The 11,461-nt window shown below is 40.7% G+C and overlaps 1 protein-coding gene across 6 annotated transcripts in view; it reads right to left on the minus strand.

Moving 5' to 3' along the window:
- Positions 1 to 11,461, minus strand: part of ANKRD17 (ankyrin repeat domain 17) — a 96,631-nt gene that overhangs the window by 23,012 nt on the left and 62,158 nt on the right. For 3 of the 6 annotated variants that reach the window (XM_075039355.1, XM_075039375.1, XM_075039370.1), the window contains exons 14-16: positions 11,331 to 11,433; positions 9,012 to 9,767; positions 1,232 to 1,380 (exon numbers count right to left, since the gene is read on the minus strand). In XM_075039355.1, the coding sequence (XP_074895456.1) occupies positions 1,232 to 1,380; positions 9,012 to 9,767; positions 11,331 to 11,433 (1,008 nt within the window). The remainder of the gene's footprint in view (positions 1 to 1,231; positions 1,381 to 9,011; positions 9,768 to 11,330; positions 11,434 to 11,461) is intronic. The other 3 variants (XM_075039362.1, XM_075039386.1, XM_075039379.1) reach the window with 3 other exon arrangements.

An 11,461-nucleotide genomic window follows, 5' to 3' on the forward strand; every position in this document is an offset into this window, starting at 1 on the left:
GCAAGTCAGCTCTGTTGGGAGATTTCTGAACAACTCCTGACAAGAAGTGAGATTCTTCAAGAACCGAGATCTCATCTGTGCTTTGCTAACTAGATCACCTTCTTTACTGCTGCTTGACTGTGACCTTTAGATGGTACCATGAAGGCAAGAATTCTGTCTTTAACTCTCAGTGTTGCCCGGGCCCCTGTAAATGACCCTCATCCTATTTGAAAGAGCAACTGAGAAACTCAGAGAACTACTGGCACTATTAGTTACAGCACAGGAACTGACTAAATTGACATCTCTCCCCTCTTAAACAACAACAAACACCAAAACAACAAAACCACCCCAAACCCACACACATCTCTTAGCTGCTATGAGAACTTTACTTTACTTTATTATGACCCAGGGTAGTTGGCAACTAATGGTAATGTTGATCTACCTTGGTGTCTACCAGCTAAAACTAGGCCGGTCAGGTTGTGGCAAGAGCTCCTGGACATGGTCACAGCAGAAACCAAGCCAAGTACCACGAGCAGCTGAAGTAGCCAAGCCCAGCTTTCCAGAGGTTTCTCCCCCTTTCTCCACAACTATCTCATGCCTCTCCTCTTCTCCACACTGCCCATATCTTAGTCACGTTATGTATAGTCTAGGGCTACGCATATACGCATGCTAGTTAGTATATGTAGGCTTTTTTTTTTTTCTGATAGCCAGCTAGCTGCAAGTCAACATAAAGCAGCCCTATGTAAAATTCCTTTCAATACAGAAATGCCTGTTCTTTAGTGGAAATGACAGCTTGCGTCATTTCCTCTTGTTAAAAAAATTATTAGTTTCAATACTTTCATACTTCTGTCAAACTGGAAGATTGTTGACCAACAACTTCAAACACCACCAGAAACAACAGTGCGCAACATTTTAAGGCTTATTTTTGTCTTAGGATACCAGGCCAAAAGAATATTCGATTTCTGTCAGAAGACAACTTTGCCGTTTCTCATAATCACTCCCGACAACAAGGAAATAAGAAATCCAAGTGTTTAGTCATTCAAAGACCTTCTCTGTTGTTCAGCGAGAGCACAGAGTGAAGTGGGTTGCAACTCTCCAGGGACTTGTACAGGCTTTCTAAAAGCAGCAGCAAATCAAGCCTCTAGAACCCAATTCGTTATACAACAGAGCTGTTTACCATCGTTGAATTATTCAGGATGCAGAAGCGAAAGAGCTCCACGCATCTGTGCTGCACAGACAATTGCAGGCTTACCTGTGCATCGATATCTATAGCAGGGTAGATTGGCAGCATGGCTGAAGGAGAAATGATAGGACTCGGAGTTGGCGTCTGAGGTTGGGAGACAGAAGTTGCAATGCTGTGGGTAGGAGTGTTTGACATTGCAGATGCTCTTCCGCTCACTGCTGTTGAACAGAATAATTACACTTAGTAAAAGCAAGACACTTTACTTCAAAAGTTAAATGTGACAATAAATGGACAGTGGGACAGAACTCCCACCGACACACAGAACTCCTTAAAAATTTCATTTTCCACAAATATGTATTTTACACATTTAACCCAATCTTTCGACTTTAACTTTTTGAATTTAACAACTATGAAAAAGGTTATCAGTATTCAATCAAAGAAATAGGAAAGTATCAGATTGGCATGTTTTCTAGAAGCCCACCACAAAAATTTTTTTTTTTCCTACAACAAGTCAGCCATTATTTGGACCAGGAGTTCCATACCTTGAGAAACACGACCGCAGCATAAGTCCAATCAATGGGCATCTATGCAATTTTTCTTAAAACAGTTTGAAGATTCTCATATAAAAGTCTGTCCAACCTTTAACCCCAACCCCCCAGCCCCCATAAACATAACAAAAAAGCAACAGTGCTAGCATCAGGATGCTCACATGGCAGAATTTGTTGAAACCAGAGAAGTGGAAGCTTCTTAACAGCCATTTTGCAGAAACTTTGGTGAAGGTTGTTAGGATAAGCAAAAGGTAACACCATTTTATAGTTGATGACAGTGTATCGACATGACACAAAATAGCACCGACTGGCACGCTTCCCTGAAATTCATTTCATACATATAATGTTTACAGGCACAGAGCAAACTTGAATCTGGAACAGCCTGTGGGGGGAAACTCCCATTTTCCTACTTCCCCCCCCCCCCCCCTCTTCCTTAAAAGCACTCCATGTTTTTTCTCCCTGACTTTTCTCCAGTATTTCTACAGGTCTTTATCAGGTGTGATCAGCAAAGGAGAAAATAAAATATTGTACACTTCTCCTGTCAAGTTGACAAAAACACCTTTAACTGCAAAATGAAAGAAATGCAGTTTCCACATGTTGTCAGTGTTGACCTTAGTATGCACCACCAAGTAACCTTATGGAACATCAAAATAATACCCCTTGATCCCCAACTTTTCAAGTCCTGTTCATTTTTCAAACAGGTTTAATAATCAGCCGTGTCTATAACTGCCAGACATTGATAATTAGCTCCTGTATTTAATTTGAAGTGATAAGTTTTTCCAACAGATGCCACAAAAATTGTATCCTAATATGCCAATTTGCGTACTCCCTCCTCTGCAAGGCTCCTAAGTTTTTCATCCGTTACTAATTTAATTTCTGGACTTCCTATACCAAATCCCAGCAAAGAAGCTAATAAATGTCACTGAGAGAAACAAAGAGGCCCCAACTTATAACACAAGAAGTATGATTAACCTTATATTTAAGAGTAAATCAAGATTCTAACTCCCTTGATCTTTATATTAGAATACCCTTTGAAAACTTCTCTCATCTTACGGGACAGATCACTCTACGTATAGATTAAAAGAAACATACAGAAGCTAAGCCAAAATATTCTGACATAAGGTCAAAAACTATGGCCTAAGGGAGTTCTGTACAGAGGAGAACTAACCAAAGATCATAACAAAATATCATTCAGTGGAACATCTAATTTAAACTCGTCTCATGCCTTATCCTGACTGTAAATTAGAAATATAACCTAAAAACACAACTTCAAATTGGTTTCATACAGAAGGATAAGAAGGTGTCAGTTTCAACTCCTGCTTCCCTCTTTACATGTACAGTCATAACAAGTAATTTTGAAAAACTAGCTTATTTACCTTCTTTCTGTAAGTTCAAAGAAGAAGTTAAAGCAGCATAAAATAGTAACGGAATTATAAAGCATCATGATTCTTGACTCTCACAGCTAGTCCAAAAGAACCGGATAAAGATGCTAAAACAGAGTGGAAACTAACCACGTACGCTTAACTTGCATTATATAAAAGCATGATCATCAAATAATCCAGACATGGAAAGTTAACCCTGCTACAGTAGCACGTGTATTTTAAACAGTTGCTAAGAATTACTGCTGTAGTCTCAATATGGGAGCTGGAGAGCATCTACTATATTACAAGAAACACTATTAAAGTTCTTAGACTTAAAAAGAGGAAAAAAAAAAAACAAATGAAGGTAGTTAAGAAGGTCTCAACTCAGGTAAACTCTTTTTTTAATACCAGTGTGTTACAGTGAGGGGGAGGAAAAACAAAACAAAAAACCAAGAGAGACATGTTTAAAAGCCAACACCCCTCTTTCCACAAGGAAGAAAACCTTTATTGTACAACCCATATAAAAATGTTTTTATGCATGCTAGTAGAGCAGAATATGCATGTTGACTTACAGTTCTCATATTAGATATATTTCAAGTGTGCTTCAGCAATAATTAACCAACAAATATAATTCGAATCCCTACAGCACATTTCACTGAGACAAGATATTAATTTTTATGGGTAATGACTTAGATTATGTTTATTTCAACATCACCTGTGCAGACTTCAAATTTGTAATGAACATGCCAAGGGCAACGAACAGAACCTTTACCGTGTCCAAACAAAACTATTAAAAGTTTTCAATAAGCCAAAAGGTTTTGACAACAGTCTTGAGCAGTGAAAAAAGTAACCAACTGGCTTGATCATCAAATCTACATGCACTGATGGTCAAAGGTTTATCTTTCCCCTCCGCCCCTCCATCTACTCTAACGGAACAGTGGCAAAATTTAACTGTAAGTCTGTACTTCAACATTAAACCATCATTACTTTATGCCTGGGCTAACAGTCTTCAAAGCTAGCTCACTATTACACTATTTTAGCATATACATGGCTTGGTACGGGACCAACTACCGGTCTTAATCATGTTGTGAAACAAAGTCAAGCTTCTTTGTCAGAACACATCACTCCAAGCACCATTTGACTACTCTGGTCGAAGTATTTTAGATTTGAACATTAGACAAATCAGTTTTGCGCTTACTGATATTAGAAGCACAGCTGCTTTTCATATTGCTTTCTTTCTGGAGATCTCAACTGTCTCCTAGCTTAAAGTAAAAACAGGACATGCTCACAGCTGCTACCTTCTCCCCCATGCACAACAGCCTCACCATCCAGAGAAGCATTTGGCTTACAACCGCCACCCTAGGATCAGGGGAGGAAAGCAAACAGCCAAGCTGACAAATTAAAAAAACTGAAAACTAACACAAGATAATTGACATTTGAGCCCACAGGATTTCTTCCTCACTGATCTACATGTCCTAAATCAAAACGTACGTCTGGAAAAAAGCCTGACATTTTGAAAGAAACATGGGGTTGTTTGCGCTGTTCAAGTTTGCTGCTTCTTTGCATACTTCGTATTTTCACAAAGCGCAAGATGTTACAGAAACCAAGCACCTTTATAGTCCCATTTCATCTTTATGTTGACCATTAAGCTTCTTACTGGTGTTGTCTGATTGTGGGCACAGCATTGTTCTTATGCATTTATTCCTTATCTCCTATAATATCAACAGTAGATGTATAAAAGAACTGTTTCACACCACATTGCCATAAGCCAAGATGAGGGACTGAAAAAAAAATACGTTACAAGAAATACGTTAGATAGCTCAGCTTTTTCAACGTGTTTCAAGCCAACTCAACAGGCTTGTTCCACATCAGCTTCTTCTCCTCTGCCCCAATTTCTCTATAGTATCTTAAGTTACTAAAAGCTATGTTCCTGTCACACATGCTTAAAATCAATACAGAACACTTCGGATGCATAACATGCCTCGAATTACAAGAGTCAAAGTTATGTTCTGAATTCAAACACAAACACAGTGTTGCTTCTATGCACTAACAGCACCATGGATGAAGCCCGAAAACCACACCACACGTGTAGTCTTGATGATTACTAGTTACAGCATGAAAGGTAGACTGCGACAGGCTCAGTCCCACACAAAACCAGCTGCTAGCAATAAAGGGAAGTCTTTTAATATCTCAAGGACAAAGGTCTAAATGCATTTACCATCCATTTGCAAGAACAGCATAACCGCTGCCAGCAACCAACTGTATTTACACCAGTGCATAAAAGCTTGCATCTTCAGTTTTCTGCAGCTCGTGCACGGATCGCGCGTGGGACAGAACCTCCTGATTTTTCTGTGCTGCTGCCGCTCTACAGTTATTTTTTCAGTAAGGAGTTAAGAACTTGAATGCATATTCTGTCTTAGGTATTAATTTAGACAGCTACAGTTAAAATGGACTCATCCCACAAGGTGGCTTCCAGGAATTAATCTTATCAAGTGCTTCAAGATTCCTGAAGCTCTTTGTGAGGCTCTGTTACTGGACATAATCCTTTGAATAGTACCTACTTTAAAAAAAGTTTGCTATTAAAAAACAGGGATATACTTTTGTCTTTATATATTTAACACACCATTTAACTAGACAATGTTTTCATTCAAGTGTTACATAACTAGCCCAAAAAAGTATTTCTATTCACTAGCCTCACAGCAAGCAAAGAACCTGTCCAACATTTGAAGCTAAAGAGCGAACCTTTTGCTTGTCATCAATTCCAACAGGACCAGAAAGGAGACCAAAGTTAAAACCGAAAGATTATTTACTACTTTTTCAACATACCCTATTTCCTTCTTTAAAAAAAACCCAAACCCCTTAACTTGGTACATTCTGTCACTGTGTTTCCAGGCAAATTGCGCAGACCTCTGGTAACACCAACTAGCTCCTCTAATAGCAAGGAATCCTACTCTGAAGTCCCTGACTTGATCTAGCAACAACACTTGACCTCTACAGCAATACCCATGTCTTACGCTCGCCTCTGACAAATACCAGCATTTGCACACCTGGCCTCGTTGGAAACAAGTACTTAAAATGGGAAACTTAAACTCATTGTTTCCAACTAATTAAGCACAGAGATGAACACTGGATAGTTTGCACAGTCAAGGTGAAGCTTGGGTTCTGCAACCCGTGCAGCAAGCCACAGCTCTGTGATGGAACTAAACAGAAGTCATCTCAGGAACAGAGATGTAAAACCATATGAATTTTCTAGAGGGTTCCTATTAAAGCAATACACAAAGCTACTAACAAAATATTTAGCTGCTGCTTAAATGTTTTGTATTACATTGAGCCCATCTCACCTCCACGCTAAATTCTGATGCATGGACTCAAGCTGGCACTTAAATTGTATGCTCAGGACTGTGTCTGCTCTCACTTAAAAAAAAAAACAAACCCACCTAAAATCAGCCACTTCACAGAAAAGCAGAGATGGAATTACATGCGTACAGCTTTTAACAGACTTGCCACCAATGCCTTCCAGAGCGCAATTTTTTTCTGCTAGGGGATGAGAGCAGCCCTGCGGAGAAGGACTTGGGGGTACCAGTGGATGAAAAGCTGCACATGAGCCGGGAATGTGCGCTCGCAGCCCAGAAAACCAACGCTATCCTGGGCTGCATCCAAAGCAGCGTGGCCAGCAGGTCAAGGGAAGGGATTCTGCCCCTCTACCGCGTTCAGCTCTGGAGTCCTCAGCGCAAGAAAGACATGGACCTGTTGGAGCGTGTCCAGAGGAGGGCCGCAAACATCGTCAGAGGAATGGAACACCTCTCCTGTAAGGAAAGGCTGACAGAGTTGGGGTTGTTCAGCCTGGAGAAGAGAAGGCTCCGGGGAAACCTTACTGTGGCCTTTCAGTATTTAACAGGGGCCTGTAAGAAAGGTAGGGACAAACTTTTTAGCAGGGCCTGTTGCAATAGGACAAGGGGTAATGGTTTTAAACTAGAAGAGAGTAGATTTAGACTAAATAGAAGGAAGACTTTTTTTTTTTTTTTTTTTTTTTTAAACATTGAGGGTGGTGAAACATTGGCACAGGTGGCAGATGCCCTGTCCCTGCGAACCTTCAAGGTCAGGTTGGACGGGGCTCTGAGCGACCTGATCTAGTTGAAGATTTCCCTGCTCACTGCAGGGGGGTTGGACTAGATGACCTTTAATGGTCCCTTCCACCCCAAACTATTCTACGATCCTATGAATTTAGGCCTCACTCCCAATTGCATGTGCGCATGCACATACTAAGAACTGGGACTAAGCAGGTACAAAAACATTCACTCAAAATTCACATTGGAAATACCTGACCTTTCCAAAAAGTCATGCGTGAGCATTTGGGTACGTGGCAGATGACCTAAAATCATAGATTCTCAAGATGTTATATGCAGTTAAGCACTTAACAAATGTCCTAACTCAAAGTTTAAACTATATCTGAACACAATGGAAGTGCATTGCAGAGATGCTTCACAAGTAACCAAGAACTGTAATGATCCCATCTCTTCAATTGAGTAGCTGGTATTGTTATGTACCCCAGCAGCTCCACGTGACAGAAATCTTCACTATCAATGCATGACGGATGTAGGGGTTTTCATCTACTTTTTCATGCATCCAGTTTGGTTTTATCCACTGACAGCTTCCAATCTTTATGTCTGGGCTTCAATTCTAACACTAGATTTTCAGAAAAAAATCTCTGTAGCTCCCGTAAGTTTCAGTAATCTTTAACGAGGCCTTGCCTGAACATCAGGTTAGTCATTAGGTGCCTAATATGTAAAGCATTGTTCCAAGTATTTTAAACAATCACCGCTTGGTATTTTTAACCATTATCGTATCTTCTATTCACTCTGCACCACTATTGTCCTCCAGTAACACTTGCAGTATACGCAGGACCAGCTCCACACCTCTGGGCTAAAACATTCTCAGAGGCCTGCCTTTCCTCCAGCACACACCCCTCATGCTAACATGCTTTACAAAGCAGACTTGTCAAAACAGACAGCACTTTTAAAAATGAAAGTTCATCAGCCTAACCAAAAGCACCTCAGCAAATTGATACGATTTTTTAAATACTTTGTCCTAACAGTTAATCTGTATTCAACTAAGTAGTCAAAATGAGCATTTCAGCGACCACTTTAACACGGAAAGGGGATTAAGTGCAACTGAAGGGGGTGTAAAGGAAACAAACACTAACAACTCAGATGTCCTGCGGTATTTAAAACCTGTTTCATTCTTTTATTTTACTACTCAGGGGCTTAAAAGACTGATGTCACTGGGTAAAGAATTCTCCAAAGCGATTAAGAAGAATTTGGTAAGGCAAAATTTGGTTTTCGCTGGCAAAGCAGCCATTTTTATGAGTAGACATTTTAAAAAGTCACGGGATCATCATTTTTTTCCCCGAACAGAAGTAAAACCTTCCAATAAGTAGACTATTCAAGGCCAACTAGAGCAGCAGTCCTTCCAAAGACAAGCCTACACGTTCCTTACACTTTATAGGCTCGATGTGGTGCTATAGCTGCTCAAATCCTATTCTGAGCGCTCCAAGTCAGTTCTCAGTTAGCTAGTCCCAAGTACTAACCAGTATTGTCAAGACGTTGCTCCTGAGCTACGAAGAGGCCGAAATAGAACTGTTAGACCCTAGTATATCACCCCCCCAACCTATCAAGAGTTAAAAAAGCCACTTCTGACATACCAACCTGACAAACAGGCACCAGTTAGCTCAACAAAAGGAAAGGCAACCCTGCAAATTGAAAAGTTAAAACTAGTTTTCTGAACTCCTAAACACAGGGATCAGTAGGCTAGCGGTACTGGCTGTAGAGCTAGCGGGAATACACAAACACACACACACACACATATATATATATAAAGAAGTGGACATAGCCTCAACTGGTCAAGCAAATATTATACCTGCTCATAACAATATAAACCCACCTGCCATGATGTCATCCAGCGTGTCATTGAGCGTCTGAGCAGGGCTGGCTACCATTAACCCTTGCTGTGTTTCTGTCAGTATTCCTTGCCCCAGCCCTGCTAGTTGTGCTTGGCCCAATACTGGCTGTCCAACTATAACACCTTGCAGTTCTGTAAGATTTGCGATGGACCCTGGAGGTAAGGAACCTGCTGCCAGAGGCAAAGCTTGTGGCATCGCCAGAGGCTGAATTGGTGCAAAACCCGTCTGCGCAGCAGCTTGCTGAGGATCATCTTTAAGTAAGATGGGGTCCACTTGCTGTAATCGTGCATAGTCTCCCTCTGAGAGTTGTTCTCCTACCCCAACAGGAGTCAGTAGTCCCAGATGCTGGCAAGACTGTTGCTGCTGCTGCTGCTGGAGCTGAATTCTTTGCGCTTTTACCTCTAGATACTGCTTTTTTAGCTGCTGCTGAGTTTTCAGCTGTAACTCTCGCTCCACTTTCTGCAGTTCCTCCAAAATCTTTTGTTTCTTCTGAATTTGTTCCTCCCTCGTTTTGTTCAGCTCCTCAATCTTCTCTTTGGTGAGCTGGTCAGCGTGTGCCAATTCCAGGGACTGCAGCTGAGCGTTCTTCTCTATGGCTTCTTTTATCCTCTGCTCCAGCTCTGTCAACTTGCCCTGAGCCTCTTCTACAATGCTCTCTGGAGACTGATTGGTGATGTAACCCTGTACATCCTGGTTGTTTGCTGGCAAATGACTGCTGGACTTTTGTTTAGAAGCAGCTGTGTGAAAAAGAAACCCCCTCAGAACCAATGGAAGTGCACATGAATGGCATCCTCATTATAGAGCTACTGTTGGGATGCTAAATGGCCGGTTATGCACCAAGACACAGCACCCACAGAAGGTCAGCGTGTACTGTAAAGCCCTCAAAGAAAACCGTATCTTTCGCTATCAATTTTAATACAGCAGTCAGATTGCAATTTAACAGTACAGATTACTGCGCATACATTCCAAATAACCCTGTGCTACATTGACATATCTACTCCAACAATTGTTATACTTTTGCCAAATGAAGCGATTGTCTCAAGAGCCGCTGCTATCAAGTGGTGCTACAAGATAAATGGAAACAAAAAGAAAGGATATGCTGTCTCTTTACGTGATGTTTTGCGTCTGGTATCGTGTTAAGACATAAAAGTATGGTTACAGCCTTGAAAGCACAGCAAAAGTGATGCAAAAACATCTCGAGGGACAGGCGACTTGTTCTAGGCCACCAGTTTTGTGAATAACTCAGTACATTTTAGGAAGCACTACACTTTCTAGAACTACTGAATCCTTTCACTACAGGTATCCAGCTTTTCTCAGTTGACAAACAGCGCTAGAACCCAGGATAGTCATTTATATTTAACGTGATCTAACAGGCTATGTTTAGCCACTACATTTAATCCATAGCAGACATGATTTTGCCTGCGTCAAAACTCAGCTCTCTGCCTAGGCAAGGCAAATATTTCAGCCTTCCTGTAAGAATGCGTGATGGACTAATCCAATTCATCTTTTATGAAGAAGTCCACAGTAACACAGCTGACATGGTCTGCCATACCAGTTGGAGAAGGAACAATCAATTAATTTTGAAGGGCGAAAGGCAAATCAAAACTCAGGATTTGAGGCAGTGGAGGAGCCCAGTTTCTTCCAGTCATCCCCGCTGTATTTCCAGAACAATACAAGTGTACACACAGTATTAATTTTATGACATGCACGCCTGTATTTGCACTAGTGCTGATCCTTGATAAAAATTGTTTTGGAAGAGAATTCTTAAGTACAGAAAGAGTTAAGTGTCAAAATGGCAATATCAAAATAGATGCAAATTTAGTCCTAGGAGGACCTGAGCCACATCAGACTAAGTATTTTATAGCACAAGAAATTCCGCCTTCAGTCAAATTAGTCAAACCCACTCCAAGATTACTATCCTAAGTAAACTACGTAAACACAAACTATCAAATCAACTACAATATGGAGATTAACATTGTTTTTACAACTTCCATTATCAAATTTATATAGGATTCTGGGTGACATTCTGCATTAGTCCAGTATGTCAGACTAATACATATTTTAACATATTTACTTAGGCAGATTTCTTGACGCTTTATGATTACAGGGTTAGATGACTGACACTTTGTATTTGGCAGATAAGCAAATCCTTTTAAAAAAAAAAAATAAATAAAAAAATTGCAGTTTCCTTGACTGAATCCATGAACACTCTTCATAGGAACTACTCTGCTAGAAGTGCAACCCTCTATCTTCTACCTAGAAAGGATATTTAGAAAATAAGCTCCAGAACTAAGACTGACCTTTATTTCTGATGGGAAGGGTTGTGGCGACATTAGCAGGGGGTTTGTCAGGCTCCTGGGGTGGGACGACCATGGGCAGCGCCTGCACTGGTACACGAGGAGCCTAAAATGTTGGATACTAACAGATTACT

Source organism: Buteo buteo, chromosome 1 (genome assembly GCF_964188355.1).
Source record: "Buteo buteo chromosome 1, bButBut1.hap1.1, whole genome shotgun sequence".
In the NCBI taxonomy this organism is placed as follows: domain Eukaryota; kingdom Metazoa; phylum Chordata; class Aves; order Accipitriformes; family Accipitridae; genus Buteo; species Buteo buteo.